Consider the following 19,643-nt stretch of genomic DNA (forward strand, 5'->3'; position numbering starts at 1 on the left):
TGGTTTCGCCCCCCTTGTCTGAATGTGGTCAATATGTTTTATCCCGGGTTGTCTGTGCTCCACAAGACTTTATAGCCCACTGAGCCAAAGCCTAGACTTTCAGAAGTTCAACAACAACTTCCATGAAACAAGCTAAAACATTTCAATGGGCCATTGACCTAGCTAGTGACTTTAAAAAAATATTTGGTCTTTAAGTTTTATATTATACACACACAACATAGGAAAGCCTCTGGTGACAAAATAGGGTCAATGGAATTAGAATGATGACCAGGAATTGTATAGGATTCTAATGGTAACCATAGAGTTCCAAACTCATTTCTATGGCAACACAGCTGTCAATTTTGTAAACAACAATTTCAAATATATGTGTTGCCATGAGACATCTAACCGTTAGAACATATCGGCGTTCTATTGAACGTTTTCTGTTCGAAAACAAGAACAACTTCAATTTGCTGTTCAACAACAACAAATTTGACTGATTTTTGAGACCTGAGATTGAAACATCGACTGGAAAATGCCTGCGTGCTTTTCAAGATTGACGGAGAGAGTGCGAGGACGTCGGCAGCCTTCTGCGTCGACAGGTTGTTCAAATTCATTTATGGGTTGTTTTTGTTGTCTTTTTCCGTTTTGCAGGGTTCGCGATCGTCGGGAGGTGGACAGCGACTTCGAAGAGGGTACGTGGAGTTTTAAACTTCTTATTTTACCACATTCAACATTGACAATGTAATTTGTTAAATGTTGTGTATTTCTGTAATCCAAACTTTCAAAGTAACGTTAACTTGAGTAATTGTTGCTAAGCAATGCACTTTTGCTAGTAGTACTAGCTAGCGTGCTACGTTTTACGTCCTAATAATTGTTTGTTTGTTTTCCTTTTCCTACTTTTAGAATCAACTGTACTGGATGAGGTCCAGTTGGATGTGCCACTGCTGCCAGTTATCCTTCATGTCCAGGATGCTGCTATCATCCTTGAGGTACACTTTTCAGAAAGCTTTTGGTTTTATGTTTGAAAAGTATCCCACATATTCATTCTGAAAATCTTTGTTGTCTGCTTTAGGAGGCCACTGGAAATTGGCAGCTGATACCGATTAGGTTCAGCCCCCTGTACTGTGGGCCTGTTGTGATCAGGGTAAGAGAACCACACACAGTCACATCACCGTTACAATGTTTGCTGTTTCTAACCTGAATGTACTGTAATGTCACCCCCCTCTTGTGCAGAACAATGCCAGTCTGGTGGCTAAAGCCTGGAGAACTTTCCAGTTCATCAGCCCCATTATCACCTACATGCGTGGGGGATCCCAGGTATGTGTCTTTGTAACTATCTAGTCCTAATCTACATTGTCCGAGTCATGTGATCAAGATGGAAATATGTTACAGCGATGGCTGATGTTGTTTTGTTGATGTTTCTTGTCGTTTCTCTCCACAGCAGGTGGTGGTGAGGATGCACCATGTGAGTAGGGTTCGAGGCCTGGAGACTCAACTGGTGTGGGCCATCTCCAAGGAGACAGCCAGGCTTAGTCCAGAGGGCATCCCCTACTGTGCCACCAAGGTGCAGTCCGTCACTTGGATCCAGGTAAGATGTAAATACTACTGAAATAGTATTAGATTAGGCTTTTCTTCACTTATTCCATTTGGCCTTAACATGTCATCTCTCTCTGTCAGTATGTGGCTGGCAGGGTGACCCAGTATGCGTCTCACCTCCGCCACGAAATGTCTGTGGACGTGACGTTTGGCTGCTACCAGGTAAATAAACATTTTCCTATGTATATAGAATACCAATTACTGTGCATTTTTCCATTAGATATGCTCTGTTTTCTAATAACGTGTGTGGTAAACAGGTGTGTTGTGTGTGTTTTTGGAGCAACAGACTGATGTCTCGGTGGTGTACGCCACTCTCCACATGGGGCTGGATGGGCTGCTCTCCTCCTCGGCATGGTCGGAGGCTGCCTCCGTCTCTACGCCCACCAATCAGCAGTTCACTGAGCCAGAGCCTGAAGGCCACAACTGCTATGAGGTCAGATGTTAGACACACAGCTACACATTCTATAGACTAGTAGCATTAAGATCCATCCATTGACCCATTGTTTGTCATGTCATGTCACTGATGTTGAATGTTTGTTCTGTTGTTGTAGGGCTGGGAGGAGGACCTGCTGCCTGAGGAGAGGGAGGTCCCTCTGCTAAAGTGAGTTCCTCTAAATATCTGTGTAGTCTGGGCTTGTCAGATGCTGAAGGATAGTTGTCACCATCCTATATCCCCATTGACTCTACTGGTTGACATTCTCCATTCCCTCCCTCCCACAGCCTCTACCTTACCACCAAGAGAGTGGAGGACATCGCCCTGAGGCTCGTCTCCCTGCGCCAGGCCTTCACTGTGAGGGGACCCACTTAAAATGTTTCTCTCTGTATCTTCTTGTTCTGTCTGTCTCCTAGAGGAAGATGGGTGTCTCACCCTAACTCTCCCCTCTTCTCTAGACACTGCTTGGTTCCACCCTGAGCAGGAACCATCTGTTTGTGGCAGGAAAGGTCCTAATGGGCGCACTGGTTCAGGCCCACCACATGGTAGCTCACTAACTCATTATTCATTCAAGGGAAAGAGAGCGTCCTCAGTGGGAAATGTGTTCTGTTCATTAACATCAACGCTCTTTGCTTTGTGATAGGACGAGGCCGAATTCATCCGTGCCTATAATGACTTTGTGGACTACCTGAGTGACCCCTCGAAGGTGATTGACATTGAGAGGGAGCTGGCTGAGGCAAAGGTGGGTTCATTAACTCTTTCATGTCTCACTTTGGTTTCTTCCACATGCATGTCTTTTATACATCACAGTATCTGATCTGTTTGAAATCATTCCTATTTTCTTGTCCTAGATCCATCATGTTAACCTGTTAGATGTCCTCTTTGAACTGGTGCTGTTTGGGTTGATGACAACTCAGAAGTCCCTGATGGTGGTAAGTAGCATCTCACTGGTACATGTTTCGATGTCTCTCTATTAGCAAATTCATTTCAATTTCTCTTCTCTCCTCCTCTGTTTCCTTTAGCACCCTGGTGGGTTCATGGAGCGTCTGTACGCTCTCCTGTACTCCTTCCTGCCCGCTGCTGCCAGCATTGAGCCAAAGGCTGAGAGATACCTGCTGCTGCTCAATGTAAGAGTCAAGAGTTTACTTCCTTATTCCTAGTTGACCTGAATTACAGGGTTTCAATGACATTTTACAGGGAGTTACTCTCCTTGTCTCTTTCCTCTTGGTAAGCTAGTAACTCAGAGCCATTATTTATGTGTTGTGTGGTGTTCTCTTCAGGGCGGGCTGATGGCTCTGCTTGATGACATGTTTGGGCAGCAGCTGGCCTGGTACTTTAACCCAGAATCTCTGGTCACTGAGCTCTCCAGCCTCCTGGAGTACCACCTGGAGAACCTCATGGCCAGCATGTAGTCCTACTGCAGAGATCTGAAAGGCCACTCTCTCTCTGTCTGTCCATCTCTCTCTCTCTCTGTCCGTCCATCCATCTCTCTCTCTCTCTCCATCCATATCTCTCTCTCTGTCCATCTCTCTTTCTCTCTCTCAGGATTTGAGGACTTGAAGTGCTTTGTTGAACCTTGATTAGTTAACACAAATTAAATTAATGTATTCTCTTGTTTTCTCTCCCCACAGGATTCTTGTGACACTTTGCCACCTAACAGGGATCTAGACACTAATGCACTACATTACTTTGCACTGAATTTTACATTTTTAAATAAAATAACTGGTAGTTTAACAGCATTTGTCTCTGTCTTTTTATTTACTTAATCATTTCATCACTATTTCCTCTTCCTGGAAATATGAGGCTGATATTACATGAACAATTATGCTTTATTCTTTAGATATGGAAATTAACAACAACATTTAATTGATTTACAGGTACTAAAGGCCCACACTTTATGGCATTGTTTTGTGATGTGTGAGTCTGCCATTGTAGACTTAGGTAACTTGGGTATATTACTTTAAATTGGCCATATTTCCCATTAATGTCTGAGCCAATTACCTTCTTTCCCACTGAAACCAAAGTTATCATTCATGTGAGAGAGAGTGTAGTAGTGCATACTGACCACTAGTTGGATCATAGCGTGGTTGGTGGCGTTCATGTGAGAGAGGGTGTAGTAGTGCATACTGGAATTACCTTTATTTTTGCATAAATTGGTAAGACAATTTTATCTGATCTTCATCTAAGTCACAACAGTTGACAAACACAATGTGCTGAACTAATAACACACAAATTGTATTTTTCTTGTCTATATTGAATACATAATTTAAACATTCACAGTGTAGGTTGGAAAAGTAGGTGAACCCCAAGGCTAAGCTAACCTGAGGGTCAGCTAACCTGGAGTCCAATCAATGAGACAAGATTGGATATGCTGGTTAGAGCTGTCTAGCCCTATAAAAAAAACACTCACAAAATTTGAGCTCGCTATTCACAAGAAGCCTTGCCTGATGTGAACCATGCCTCGAACAAAAGAGATCTCAGAAGACCAATACATTTTTTGGACTTGCATAAAGCTGGAAAGGGTTACAAAAGTATCTCTAAAAGCCTTGATGTTCATCCGTCCACGGTAAGACAAATGGAGAAAGTTCAGCACTGCTGCTATTCTCCATAGGAGTGGCCATATGGGAAAGATGACTGCAAGAGCACAGCGCATTATGCTCAATGCCAGTGTCAGCTAAAGACTTACAGAAATATCTGGAACATGTTAACATCTCTGTTGACGAGTCCACGATACGTAAAACAGTAAACAAGAATGGTGTTGGTGGGAGGACACCACGGAAAAGCCACTGCTGTCCAAAAAAAACATTGCTGCACGTCTGAAGTTTGCAAAAGTTCACCTGGATGTTCCACAGCGCTACTGGCAAAATACTCTGGACAGATGAAACTACAGTTGAGTTGTTTGCAAAGAACACACAACACTATGTGTGGAGAAAAAAAGGCAAAGCACACCAACATAAAAAAAAACATCCCAATGGTTAGGGGCTGCTTTGCTGCAGCTGCTTTGCTGCCTCAGGACCTGGACAGCTTGCTATCAGACATTTTGCAGGAGAATGTTCGGCCAATCTGTCCACCAATTGAAGCTCAACATAAGTTGGGTGATGCAACAGGACAACGACCCAAAACACAGAAGTAAATAAACAACAGAATGGCTTCAGAAGAAAATGCGCCTTCTGGAGTGGCCCAGTCAGTCCTGACCTCAACCCGATTGAGATGCTGTGGCAGGACCTCAAGAGAACGGTTCACACCAGACATCCCAACAATATTGCTGAACTGAAACAGTTTTGTAAAGAGGAATGGTCCAAAATTCTTCCTGACCGTTGTGCAGGTCTGATCCGCAACTACAGAAAACATTTGGTTGAGGTTATGGGTGCCAAAGGAGGGTCAACCAGTTATTAAATCCAAGGGTTCACATACTTTTTCCACCCTGCAGTATGAATGTTTACATAATGTGTTCGATAAAGACATGCAAACGTATAATTTGTTGTGTGTTATTAGTTTAAACAGATCCGATCAAATTTTACGACCAATTTATGCAGAAATCCAGGAAATTCCAAAGTGTTCACATACTTTTTCTTGCCAGTGTAGTTGATCACAAACTCAAGGAAGGCAAGAAGCCAGCAAATTCCTGTCCACTTTGAAAAGGTATTCACAATATTATAATAATACAGGGGGTTAGGAAAGAAAACACTTGGCCTGGGGTCGTTCAGTGGTCTTGTGCTGTGGTGGAATGTCTCACCATTATGCTTGCACCAATCCAATTATTTTAAATGCATGAGGTGAAATGATGCAGGGTATCAGAACACAGCTTATTTCTTTCCCCAAAATCAATTTGTCTCCTCAATCACTCTTGCCACTTGCTCGTAATTTTCTTGCCTGCTGAAATTCTCCCCCCTCCCCTTCTATCCCCCACCCCATTGTGCTTTTCCCTCTGAAGGCTTTTTCTACATTTTTTTTTAACACTTTTTCAGTTTTAGTTTTTTTAAATGTAGGTAAAGTAGTAATAATAAAATAATGATAATAAATAAAAAATGTGTACTCTTGGCAAAAAAAGAAAGTTCAAATACATAAGTCAACATGAGTGCATATCCATAATCACAGTAAACTGTTATAATAGAAAAAATGTTTTTTTTTAATGTATTATAATATAAGCAAAACTATGACTGAATGTGCCTCCATGAAGAATCCCCTCCCCAATATCTCCCTTCTCCCTCAATAGGACACCCCCAGCACCACCATCCCCATCAACCTCTCCCACCCCTCAACCACAAAACAAAATAATTATAATATAATAATTATAATAATCATAGAAATTAAAATAAACATACATACAGTGCCTTGCGAAAGTATTCGGCCCCCTTGAACTTTGCGACCTTTTGCCACATTTCAGGCTTCAAACATAAAGATATAAAACTGTATTTTTTTGTGATGAATCAACAACAAGTGGGACACATTCATGAAGTGGAACGACATTTATTGGATATTTCAAACTTTTTTAACAAATCAAAAACTGAAAAATTGGGCGTGCAAAATTATTCAGCCCCCTTAAGTTAACACTTTGTAGCGCCACCTTTTGCTGCGATTACAGCTGTAAGTCGCTTGGGGTATTTCTCTATCAGTTTTGCACATCGAGAGACTGACATTTTTTCCCATTCCTCCTTGCAAAACAGCTCGAGCTCAGTGAGGTTGGATGGAGAGCATTTGTGAACAGCAGTTTTCAGTTCTTTCCACAGATTCTCGATTGGATTCAGGTCTGGACTTTGACTTGGCCATTCTAACACCTGGATATGTTTATTTTTGAACCATTCCATTGTAGATTTTGCTTTATGTTTTGGATCATTGTCTTGTTGGAAGACAAATCTCCGTCCCAGTCTCAGGTCTTTTGCAGACTCCATCAGGTTCTTCCAGAATGGTCCTGTATTTGGCTCCATCCATCTTCCCATCAATTTGAACCATCTTCCCTGTCCCTGCTGAAGAAAAGCAGGCCCAAACCATGATGCTGCCACCACCATGTTTGACAGTGGGGATGGTGTGTTCAGCTGTGTTGCTTTTACGCCAAACATTACGTTTTGCATTGTTGCCAAAAAGTTCAATTTTGGTTTCATCTGACCAGAGCACCTTCTTCCACATGTTTGGTGTGTCTCCCAGGTGGCTTGTGGCAAACTTTAAACAACACTTTTTATGGATATCTTTAAGAAATGGCTTTCTTCTTGCCACTCTTCAATAAAGGCCAGATTTGTGCAATATACGACTGATTGTTGTCCTATGGACAGAGTCTCCCACCTCAGCTGTAGATCTCTGCAGTTCATCCAGAGTGATCATGGGCCTCTTGGCTGCATCTCTGATCAGTCTTCTCCTTGTATGAGCTGAAAGTTTAGAGGGACGGCCAGGTCTTGGTAGATTTGCAGTGGTCTGATACTCCTTCCATTTCAATATTATCGCTTGCACAGTGCTCCTTGGGATGTTTAAAGCTTGGGAAATCTTTTTGTATCCAAATCCGGCTTTAAACTTCTTCACAACAGTATCTCGGACCTGCCTGGTGTGTTCCTTGTTCTTCATGATGCTCTCTGCACTTTTAACGGACCTCTGAGACTATCACAGTGCAGGTGCATTTATACGGAGACTTGATTACACACAGGTGGATTGTATTTATCATCATTAGTCATTTAGGTCAACATTGGATCATTCAGAGATCCTCACTGAACTTCTGGAGAGAGTTTGCTGCACTGAAAGTAAAGGGGCTGAATAATTTTGCACGCCCAATTTTTCAGTTTTTGATTTGTTAAAAAAGTTTGAAATATCCAATAAATGTGTCCGACTTGTTGTTGATTCATCACAAAAAAATACAGTTTTATATCTTTATGTTTGAAGCCTGAAATGTGGCAAAAGGTCGCAAAGTTCAAGGGGGCCGAATACTTTCGCAAGGCACTGTACACACGTGTACAGTACATATACATAAACATATTCACAGGAAACTCAACTTCTCATCTCTTTTCCTACATCAGATATGCAGGTGACATTTCCACGTGGATGACAGCACACAATCAACAAGACGGAGATGCTCTTCATCCGAGGGAATGCCTGCCCATTCTCAGATGTTAGATCATCCGAGATGGTCACATGTCATTTACATTCCAGCCCTTGTCAGCTCCAGATTTGACTACTTCAACTCACACCCTGCTGGAATGCCTGCATTCTCAGATTCCCCTCTGTTATTAATCTCTATATTGTAATCAATAAAGTGTTTCAAAATGCTGTACTTTTATGAACATATGTGTTTAGATCATTTCTGAGAGAGAAGGGGTGTAATATCTCCAGATGAGCATGTGGTACCCTTCCTCACCCATGCTGACAAGATGTTACTTCTTGTGGGGTCTATGCCTTGAAAGTAAGTATGAGAGTATAAGTAATGTACCTACTAAAAGTATACTGACTAAAAGGCAAAACAGAACTGTCAAATTATATTATAGCTGTGTCGTTGTATACTTGCGAATTAGAATCTTAAATTAAACATTGTTTTGTTGGTGAAAACTGAAAACTGGTTGTGACCGCTGCCCACAATGGCTCCACCAGTCCTGTATGAAAACTATCCCATCATTGGAGGATTAAGTCTGCCCTGCCTGTAAGGACTAGGTTAGCCTTGAGTTCCAGGCGACGGTATCACCTGGAAAACTTTCCAGAAAAAGTGGACTAAATGTTCAGTCGAGCTGTTGCAGCTTTCCAATATTTGTTGTCTTTTTATATTTGATTTGTCATTCTATATCTTATGCAAAGATTGAAATTTGTATTTCTTATTTAATGTTAACAAACTTAACGTTGTGATTAATATTTGTTATTTTATTAAATGTTTCTAAAATAAAAGTTTGTTTCTTTATACTCCAATTTAGCTTTCTTTTGCAACCGAAATAGGCAACCGAAATTAATGTATGTGTGTTTATATTAGTGGGAGTAAAATGTCGGCAGGATATAAACATTTCAGAACTGCTAGTCTAATAAGACATTGGTGAGAAGACGAATTTTTGCAAAGAGATTTATTTATAAACAAATAGCCAAACCGAAAACTGCAGATATTACTAGTGCATCGCGCGATCAAACCGACATAAAAAAAAAATCAAATGAAACGCAGCCTAACGTGATCAGAATTCTCAAGTCGCAGTAATGAAGAATTGAGTTGGCAGGGTGGAGCTGTTCTGTACAACACCGGAAGAGTCATCTTTATTTCACCCTTCCTGACTGCTGATGAGCTCTTAAAGTGGCACTGCACCGAAAAGGCTCCGTGCAGGATTTCGCCAAAATGTAACCTACTGGACAAAAACTGGTTGAATCAACATTGTTTCCATGTCATTTCAACCCCAAAAATCTATGTGATGACATTGAATCAACGTCTTTTTTTCACTCAACTTTGAACCTAAATCCAATTACATTGAGGCATTTGTTTTCATTTTGAATTCAAGGTTAGTTAACAACTAAACCCAATGTAAATCAAAACTAGAAGTTGAACTAATGTCTGTGCCCGGAGAAAAGTAATTTGTCTTAGTAAACATGTTTTGAAATACAGTAGGTTGTAAAATACGGTCAATACAAAAGATCTTCTGTTGGATCTGACAATTAATCTTGATGGTTGTACAGTCATCTCAAATAAAACTGAAGGACCTTGGTGTTACCCTGGAACCCGGTCTCTCTTTTGACGAACATAGCAATAGTATTTCAAGGACAGCTTTTTTCCATCTACGTAACATTGCAAAAATCTTAAACTTTTTGTCCAAAAATGATGCAGAAAAGTTAATCTATGCTTTTGTCACTTCTAGATTAGACCACTGCAATGCTCTACTTTCTGGCTACCCGGATAAAGCACTAAACTAGGGCTGATTTCAAGATTTTACTGCTAACCTACAAGGATTTACATGGGCTTTCTCCTACCTATCTCTCCGATTTCGTCCTGCCGTACATACCTACACGTACGCTACGGTCACAAGACACAGGCCTCCTTATTGTCCCTAGAATTTCTAAGCAAACAGCTGGAGGCAGGGCTTTCTCCTATAGAGCTCCATTTTTCTGGAATGGTCTGCCTATCCATGTGAGAGATACAGACTTGGTCTCGAACTTTAAGTCTTTATTGAAGATTCATCTCTTCAGCAGGTCCTATAATTGAGTGTAGTCTGGCCCAGGGGTGTGAAGGTGAATGGAAAGGCACTGGAATGACGAACCACAATTGCAGCTACGAACCACAATTGCAGCCTCTGCCTGGACGGTTCCCCTCTATCCACTGGGATTCTCTGCCTCAAACCCTATTATGGCGAGTCACTTGCTTACTGGTGCTCTTCCATGTCGCCCTGAGAGAGGTGCGTCACTTGAGTGGGTTGAGTCACTGACGTGATCTTCCTGTCCGGGTTGGCGCCCCCCTCAGGATTATGCCGTCAATATAATTACATAGAGGAAATCTTGGTCTTTTTTGGTAAACAGCTGAGGTGTGGTGATGGAGGAATGAGGCCATCCATGACCACGAGATCAAAATGATTGTTTTAACCATGTTTTGACCACTAGACTACCTGCCGCCCCATCAATTATTAAGTGTCTATTCGTGTCGTTGGTCATCGTTTACATCCACACAGCTCTTTCTCTTATAGACATGTAGCTGCACTACATGAGGTATCTGATTAGTTTGATTAATAGTATGTATCTTAATTTAGAGAAAGATTATGGTTTTGATAGAAGTTTGTTGGTTTCCTTGTTAGTTGGTAAATTATTATTTGAACAACCTTTTTGCCTACAAAAACAACCATTTACAGTTGAAGTCGGACGTTTTAGGTTGGAGTCATTAAAACTTGTTTTCAACCACTCCACAAATTTCTTGTTAACGAACTATAGTTTTGGCAAATCGGTTGGGACATCTACTTTGTGCAAGACACAAGTCACAAATCGTTGAAGTGGGAGACTTTTATCTCCCTCACCAACATTAAACATCTGCTATCTGAGCAGCTAACCGATCGCTGCAGCTGTGCATAGTCCATCGGTAAATAGCCCACCCAATTTACCTACCTCATCCCCATACTGTTTTTATTTATTTACTTTTCTGCTCTTTGCACACCAGTATCTATACCTGCACATGACCATCTGATCATTTATCACTCCAGTGTTAATCTGCTAAATATAAATTATTCGCCTACCTCCTCATGCCTTTTGCACACAATGTATATAGATTTTTTTTCTTTTTTTTTCTACTGTGTTATTGACTTGTTTATTGTTTACTCCATGTGTTGTTGTCTGTTCACACTGCTATGCTTTATCTTGGCCAGGTCGCAGTTGTAAATGAGAACTTGTTCTCAACTAGCCTACCTGGTTTAAATAAAGGTGAAATTAAAAATCTAATTTAAAAGAATTCCACAATTGTTTACAGACAGATTATTTCACTTATAATTCAATTCCAGTGGGTCAGAAGTTTAGATACACTAAGTTGATTGTGCCTTTAAACAGCTTGGAAAATTCCAGAAAATTATGTTATGGCTTTAGAAGCTTCTGATAGGCTAATTGACAACATTTCAATCAATTGGAGGTGTACCTGTAGATGTATTCCAATGCCTACCTTCAAACTCAGTGCCTCTTAGCTTGACATCATGGGAAAATCAAAAGAAATCAGCCAAGACCTCAAAAAAAAAATGTTTAGACCTCGACAAGTCTGGTTCATCCTTGGGAGTAATTTCCAAACGCCTGAAGGTACCACATCCATCTGTACAAACAATAGTATGTAAGTATAAACTCCATGGGACCACACAGTCATGGGACCCTGACTCAGTTACACCAGCTCTGTCAGGAGGAATGGGCCAAAATTCACCCAACTTATTGTGGGAAGCTTGTGGAAGGCTACCCAAAACGTTTGACCCAAGTTCAACTATTTAAAGACAATGCTACCAAATACTAATTTAGTGTATGTAAACGTCTGACCCACTGGGAATGTGACGAAATAAATAAAAGCTGAAATAAATCATTCTCTCTACTATTATTCTGACATTTCACATTCTTAAAATAAAGTGGTGATCCTAACTAACCTAAAACAGGGAACTTTTACTTGGATTAAATGTCAGGAATTGTGAAAAACGGAGGTGTATGTAAACTTCCGACTTCAACTGTATATATAACAAATGCCTATATTTAGACACAAATAACATTGTTAATAATGATACTTATTATTTATTTATGGCGCTTTTCTTTACAAAAAAAACAATCTCAAAGCGTATAAAATCTAAACAAACGAACAACAAATGTAGATTGATTGATGGAGATTGAATGTCTCAATTTGGATTCGAATGAAAGGTTGGGAGTTGAGGCTGAAAAAATGGAAAAGGCACTGTAGCTTCAGAAGGGGGTGCATCGACCGTAGAGCCAGAGAGAAACAAATAGTCTGACAAACAGACACGGAGCGCTTCGTCAGTGCACCACATCTGCTTCTCCACGGTCAGATCCTCCATAGGACCTGCTTCTCCGTAGGTACTGGTCCTCCATTGGCAAACATTTTGCGCCCACCTGGGTGATGCCACGGCTAATGAAAAGCGACCACATCTTGGCAGTGATTAAGAACAGTCCCTGAGCCTCCTCTGCCACCTCTACACACAGCATGCAGTACTTGTTGTAATAATTCCCGACAAATGAAACCATAATAATAATATTACTTAATTAATACATCATAATATTACACCATTAATATTAATAATAGAGATTTGTCTAACTGTCTAACTAATAACAATGTTCATTTACATCTCTATGGTCCCTCAACAAAGAACATCCGTAATTGCATGTGCAAAACCCGGATGTTATAACAAGAAATTTGCTTACTATTTCAGCAAATCAGCGTGTAGGACGCTTGACTGAGCCATCTAATGACCAATGAGAGGGAAGTATTTTCTAATAAGGGGCGGGCTTTAATCCTAAACAGCAAGGAATAAGTCGCTGACACTTCCTTTCGTGGCCGAGTTGGCAGATAACAAAAGTGGCACAAGGACGGTTAAAGTGAACATGGCCCCCAGCGTGCAGTTGAACGATGCAGTGTCCGACGTAAAAAAGGGAATTCGGGCAATCCTTCTCGGACCCCCTGGTGCTGGGAAAGGAACACAGGTGAGTGAGTTATGCGAAGTGCAGGAATGGGAGACCGCATGGCCGACACTGCCACCTAACTGTATACACCTTGTCCTGAAGTTCATTCTGAATTGGCTTGCATAGCTTTCCCAAGTTTTGTGTAATGAATTGGGTTTCTAGATCAGACGGATGAGGAAGTATAATGCAAGTTGTAGTTAGCTAGCCTAGCTAACAAGTTATGAGCATTTGTTAAGTTGAATGAATGTAGCCATTTCCCTTCGAACTAACGTTATCTGGTGCTGACCAGTTTGATTTGTGAACTTGCAACACTTTGGCACACAGTCAATGTGGTACTCGTCTCTGGAGTCGCATGCCAATGTATTGTATGAAGGGCCCTTTTAACTGACTTTCAAAGTCCCATTAGGTGACTATGCTAATCATACTCTCCAGCTGGCCAGAGCCAACTACTTTCATTTGATCTAACCAGGTTCAATGAACGTGTAGTGTAGACTATTGACTTCCCTGTCAATAAGCTCAGTGTAATTGTTATTTCGTTTCTGGGAGTCTCTGGTCCGGGAGAACAATAGGTTGTTCAGGGTTTTGTTTGAAATGTGTTTGTGCTGGAACACCTGCAGCTTCCCAGGACCGAAGTTGGGGACGTCTGTACTTCCTTGCTGTAGTGGCTGGATAGCTGCACAGCATTGCCTTATAAAACACTACCATTTTTTGGGTTGCACAGGTTGGTTAAAGTACTGTAGGGCGTTCAGACAGGTATTCTGAAGGTATTCTGAAGGTATTCATACCCCTATTTGGTTGTTACATCCTGAGTTTTTAAAAGCGAATAATTTAAGTTTTTTTGGGGGGTCAATGGCCGACGCATAATACCTTATGACGGGGTTCCCCCAACTCGGGGCTGGCCTGTGGATGGTTTTATTTGACATTCTTTAAAAAATTGATTAATTGAGAAGCTGTAATGTCTTGATTCTAAGTATTCATCCCCGTTGTTATGGCAAGCCTAAATAAGTTCAGGGGTAAAAATGTGCTTAAGTTGCATGGACTGTGTGCAATAGTGTTTAACATGCTTTCTAAATGACTACCTCATCTCTGTACCCTACACATACAATTAATTATCTGTAAGGTCGTGCAGTGAATTTCAAACACAGATTCAACCACAAAGACCAGGGAGGTTTTCCAATGCATCGGAAAGAAGGGCACCTATTGGTAGCTGGGTAACAATATAAATAAATAATAATAATATTTTTAAAAAGACGTTGAGTATACTAATTACACTTTGGATACACCCAGTCACTACAAAGATACAGGTGTCCTTCCTATCTCGGTTGCTGGAAAGGAAGGAAGTCGCTCAGGGATTTCACCATGAGGGCAATGGTGACTTGCAAACAGTTAGCGTTTAATGGCTATGATAGAAAACTGAGGATGGATCGACGTTGTAGTTACTCCACAATACTAACCTAATTGACAGTGAAAATAAAAATATTCTGAAGCAAAGCTCTAAAGTAATACTGCAAAAAATGTGGCAAAGCAATTCACTTTTAGTCCTGAATAGACAGTGTTAAGTTTGGGTCAAATACAACACATTAGAGTACCGCTATCTATATTTTCAAGCATAGTGGTGGCTGCATCATGTTACGATTATGGGTTATGCTTGTTATCATAAAGGCTTGGAGTTTTTCAGGATAAAAAATAAAAAGTTTACGAAATGGAGCTATGCACAGGGAAAACCAGGTTGTCTGCTTTCTAGCAGACACTGGGATATGAATTTTCATTGTCTAAAATGAGGCCAAATATACACTGGATTTGTTTACCAAGAAGACGGTGAATGTTGCTCAGTTACGGTTTTGTCTTAAACCTGCATGAAAATCTATGGCAAGACTTGACAATGGTTGTCTAACAGTGATCAACAACCAACTTGAGAGCTTGAAGAATGTTGATCAGCATAATGGGCAAATATTGTACAATCCAGGTGTGCAAAGCTCTTAGACTTAACCAGAAAGACTCACAGCTGTAATCGCTGCCAAAGGGGATTCTAACATGTGTTGACTCGGTGGTATGAGTACTTATGTCATTTAGATATTTCAATTCCATACATTTTCTAACATTTCTAAAAACATTGTGTCATTATGGGGTATTGTGTGTAGATGGTTGAGATTAAAAATATATATTCATCCATTTTGAATTCAGCCTGTAACACAACAAAATGTGGAATAAGTCGAGGGGTATGAATACTTTCTGAAGGCACTGTACTTGTGGTCTGGCTTGGAAGCTCTTAAGTATTTAGTCCCTTGGGGGTTTGGTCTTTAGCTCTCAGTCGTGGCGCAACTTGAACATCACTGTGAAATTTAAAAACAAAATGGCAACACGGTTGTCTCCTTGAAACAACTGTACTGCATGTGCTATGGCATTTAATTATTCAACCCACGTTTATGTTTTTCCAGAAGTGTCCCATGCCCTCCACATACATCTAGACATTAGTCTCATGTCATAGGTGGAGGCTGGAGGGATGTTGCTATCAACTATTAAGATTCAGCACGACTTGAATGCCTTGAAGGACTCTCGCCTGTTGTATTAGTTTGACATGTTGGGGGGTGGAAATGCGTTGCTGTACTTTTCTTCAGAGTTGTCAAGTTACACTTTTGAAACATGAGACATGGCTACATAAATGCTACCCCTGTTGCCTTTGCAACATTAGGCTTAATGCCAATAATCCCCCTCCCTCCCAGGCTCCTCGGTTGGCAGAGCAGTACTGTGTGTGTCATCTGGCCACGGGGGACATGCTGAGGGCAATGGTGGCCTCTGGCTCTGAGCTCGGCAAGAGGCTCAAGGAGACCATGGATGCCGGGAAACTGGTAAGATGTGTTCATATGTTAGTTCTGACCGTGTCTCTGTGCTCATTTTAATAGAAATTAATCTGTTTTGTGTCACTGGTTCTGTAGCTTAGTGGTAATCTGAGACCGGTTTACTTGGACCTCTGTCCCAATTGTGTGTTCTCATGCCTTTTTTTTGTCTCACTGCTTATCACTGTCAACTTACTCATAGGTCAGTGACGAGATGGTGGTAGAACTCATAGAAAAGAACCTGGACACGCCTCCCTGTAAGAAGGGGTTCCTATTGGACGGATTCCCCCGCACAGTGAAACAAGCAGAGATGGTGAGGATTGGTTGGTGCCTGACTCTATTTTTGCTGTCAATTCCCAGAGCAAAAGTGTCTCTTGCTGTTACTCAAGCATATGCAGTGATGTAGTGGTTAAACCGATTGCCGGTCACGGTGAAAAAAAAGAGTGCTTCCTACACTTTCAATGCATTTTTCTGCAAAAGGTGGGTTAACTGTCGCGCAAAATGAAAATGATGTGTAAACTGCGTTTACCCTCGACTACATCACTGGGCATATGAACCTGTTTTCTCCCTGCTCCCATGTTTCATGAGTCCCTCTCTCCTAGCTGGATGACTTGCTGGAGAAGCGCACAGAGAAGCTGGACTCTGTGATTGAGTTCTCCGTCGATGACTCCCTACTGGTGCGCAGGATCTGTGGCAGGTAGGACCAAATATTGTATAGCGGGAGAAGAGAGGGGGAGACGTGCTGCGGTGACCTGTGGTTTGATCCAGTTATTATAGACCATTTGTTGGAGAAATTGTCATGAAATGGAGCAATGCCTCCTTAATCCACAACAAACAGTGATCTTTATTGAGGACACGGCTTCATACAGAGGAAATAATGTGGCTATAGTCCATTCCAAATGTTTACATTCGCATGTCAAAGGGGTTCTTTGTGTGGCCATTATGTGGTGTAAAATGTGGGCCAATGGCAGTGTGGTTGGGCTTGATGGAGGACGGGAGTGTTGTTGAAATGGTGTTAAACCATGTGGCCCATTAACTTTCTCCCCCCTCAGACTAATTCACCAGCCCAGTGGTCGCTCCTACCACGAGGAGTTCAATCCACCCAAAGAGCCCATGAAGGATGACGTAAGTACCTTGACGAACGTTCCCCTTTCTGAGTCTGGAAACCCTACTTCTATTGTAGAACCCAGAGGAAGCTGGTTGTATAATCCTTTAATCACATGTTTTCAAATGTTTCTGGGTCAATTTGCACTTCAAAAAGTGTGTGCCCGCTCAGTGTTTGAGCAAATATTAACTTTTAACGTGTGTGTTCTTATAGAAGTGTGTGTCTGTCATATGAAGAATGTAGTGGCTCATTTGAAAAGACTCTTTCACAAGTGTTGTGACACACAATCCCTTGGCTAGGAGTTGTTCCGTGCAGGTGGCTTTGAGCTCTTGTTACAGATGCACAGAAATGGCTTTCAACACACAAATCAAAAGGGTTCTAGTGTGGTACCCAGAGATGTAGATCGGTGCTACTGGCTTGGAAATCTTTGACACCGCTCAAGGCCTTCACAAGCCCTTCTGTGTTCATCATAGATCCGAAAGGACTGGATAGGAGGTAATTAATATGGTAGAAGATGCACTTGACCATCTGGAGGGCTAGAGGGAGCCCTCACCATATTTCTTAAACCTATCAAATTTGTATAGATCTGTGAACACTGAAAGTGTTGGGAGGAAGAGAGAAATAAATAACGGGAGAGAAACCAATATGGCGCTTTTCAGTCATATGAACCCTAATGTCTTCTCTCTCTGTCCCCCATCAGGTGACAGGGCAGCCGCTGATGCGCCGCAGCGACGACAACGCGTCGACGCTGCGCTCGCGGCTGGAGGCCTACCACCGGCAGACGGTGCCCTTAGTCAAGTACTACAGCGCCCGCGGCCTGCACAAGGCCGTCGACGCCGCCCAGTCCCCCGACGTCGTCTTCGCCTCCATCCTCGCCGCCTTCTCCTCGGCTACAGCCGCCCCCTGTAAAGACCTGGTGCTCTTCGTCTAAGCTCCCTTCCACTTCAGTCGCTTCTTCACTCTCAGGACTCTGGTCCGTGCTCCTTTCGTCTAGCTTTCCAACTCTCCTCCTCGGGACTAGTCTGTGCTCCGTTCTCTACAGCTCTACTTTCTGGTGGGGTGTACTTGTATTTGAATGCGCTCCTCTACTGGGACTTTCCCCGGAAACTACAGAGAATAGCTGATTTTATAATGGTGTGTATAAGATAAGTGTAACGTCCCCCTTGGGTCAGGTATACATATTGGTGGAAATGTATCTTCATTGTGATGGTCCTTGTACTTGGATTAAATTGAGCAAGCTGTAGGGAATATGGACGTGATTAAAAATGCATTACAGTAAATGTAATACATCTTAATGTGATGTCATTAGTTTGAAAAATTAATGACGGGGATAGATGATGCGAATGTCAGTCTACTCAGAAATGAATTATCTACTTGACTCTTGTACTTTGACACTTGGTGTGCATTGATGTTCTTTGGTTAGTGAAACTGAAAGCATGCCTTTTTTTTCTAGAGCATAGCCACAAACAAAAAGTACCTGTCATACCGATGTATATTTAGTTCCTGTTAACCAACACTATTTTTATGTTCCTATTGATACGATTTCCATCCCGCTCTATAAATAGGCTACCTGTTGACTCATTTGTCCTTTCCTTTCTAGATTTTTGTCCCTCTCTGTAGTCAACTGTGATCTCTGCATTTGGATGAAACATCTGCATGCCGATTGTGACTTATTGCCTTTGAATGTGACTGCATGATGTTCTCATGGTAGTCAGAAAACAATAGCAGTTGTATTGTGTAAAGCTATATTGGCCAGTAGGCTTGCTGTGGAAATTTTCCTAGCTTGACTAGATAATGTTAAGTATCAAAACAATGATTATTGAATTCTGCTTTTAGTTCCTGTCGTCAAGTTTGATACGGGCAAATGATTGTTAATGTGCTGCTAAGTCGTGTTGTGGTGCAGTGTTAATTAAAACTCATGTAAAGCCTGACGGCTGACTCTTTATGGTAGTTAATTGCGCTAGATGGACAGGATTGTTAAATTGAACACATACAAGGGCCTTTATATGTCCAGTGGTGCAACTTGTCTGTACATGTTCTGCTTCTTGCTGCTTTGAATGACCCAAAAACTCAGTATTTTGTTAGAATTTGCAATTGTCTCATGTTTAAATTCACCCTTTTTTCTTTTCCCCCAGCTGATTGAATCCTGGCAATGGAAGCAAGCGGAGGAAGGAGGACATGTTGTACTGTAGCACTTCATTGTGAGATGTTTCTGGAGGATGAGTGAGCATAATGCAGTGCAATCTACCATTAATTAGTGAAGCAATCTTGGAAGTGACTTATGTTTCCCTTCTAATAAAAAGATGCTTTTCTACAATCATGACAATTTTGTAGCCTCCCTTTGTGCTGTATAACTAATATAATATTGCCTTACTTGCTACTAATATAACTCAACTGCAATTACCTCAATATCATGGTTTATGTTGCATATTGTACATGGCTGGGTGGATGTCTTTATGGAACATAATACAGTTTGCATTAGCCTGCATAGTGATTTGGCTAACATTCATACTTGGCAAATGTGTACTAGGGCTAGAAGTTTTTCCCCATCAGGTTACCTGGTCAGGAAAATCTCAAAGTATTATAGACTGAAAGATGTCATTTG

The 19,643-nt window shown here is 41.5% G+C and overlaps 2 protein-coding genes across 5 annotated transcripts; both read left to right on the top strand.

The window, feature by feature from the left end:
- Positions 1-251: 251 nt before the first annotated feature.
- LOC110489302 lies at positions 252-3,743 on the top strand. The gene is made up of 14 exons (XM_036971690.1): positions 252-674; positions 886-971; positions 1,055-1,126; positions 1,216-1,299; positions 1,424-1,570; positions 1,660-1,740; positions 1,865-2,011; positions 2,130-2,179; positions 2,299-2,368; positions 2,470-2,556; positions 2,655-2,753; positions 2,863-2,943; positions 3,034-3,138; positions 3,292-3,743. The coding sequence occupies exons 1-14, from the start codon at positions 515-517 to the stop codon at positions 3,421-3,423; spliced, it is 1,401 nt and encodes a 466-aa protein (XP_036827585.1). The 5' UTR covers positions 252-514; the 3' UTR covers positions 3,424-3,743.
- Positions 3,744-12,912: 9,169 nt separating this feature from the next.
- On the top strand, positions 12,913-19,364 carry LOC110489317 (adenylate kinase 2, mitochondrial). 4 transcript variants are annotated; one of them, XR_002468549.2, is made up of 7 exons: positions 12,920-13,117; positions 15,820-15,945; positions 16,136-16,246; positions 16,536-16,630; positions 16,986-17,058; positions 17,739-18,172; positions 19,174-19,364. XR_002468549.2 is itself a non-coding variant. In XM_021562040.2 (7 exons), exons 1-6 carry the CDS (start codon positions 13,019-13,021, stop codon positions 17,967-17,969), a joined length of 735 nt encoding a protein of 244 aa, XP_021417715.1. In that variant the 5' UTR covers positions 12,920-13,018; the 3' UTR covers positions 17,970-18,011; positions 19,174-19,364. The 4 variants fall into 4 exon arrangements, 3 of the variants coding, with proteins under 3 accessions (XP_021417716.1, XP_021417715.1, XP_021417717.1); XM_021562040.2 differs by having other exon boundaries at positions 17,739-18,011; XM_021562042.2 differs by having other exon boundaries at positions 17,739-17,943; positions 19,174-19,361.
- The last annotated feature ends 279 nt before the right edge of the window (positions 19,365-19,643 follow it).

The sequence above is a fragment of the Oncorhynchus mykiss genome, chromosome 32 (assembly GCF_013265735.2).
Source record: "Oncorhynchus mykiss isolate Arlee chromosome 32, USDA_OmykA_1.1, whole genome shotgun sequence".
In the NCBI taxonomy this organism is placed as follows: domain Eukaryota; kingdom Metazoa; phylum Chordata; class Actinopteri; order Salmoniformes; family Salmonidae; genus Oncorhynchus; species Oncorhynchus mykiss.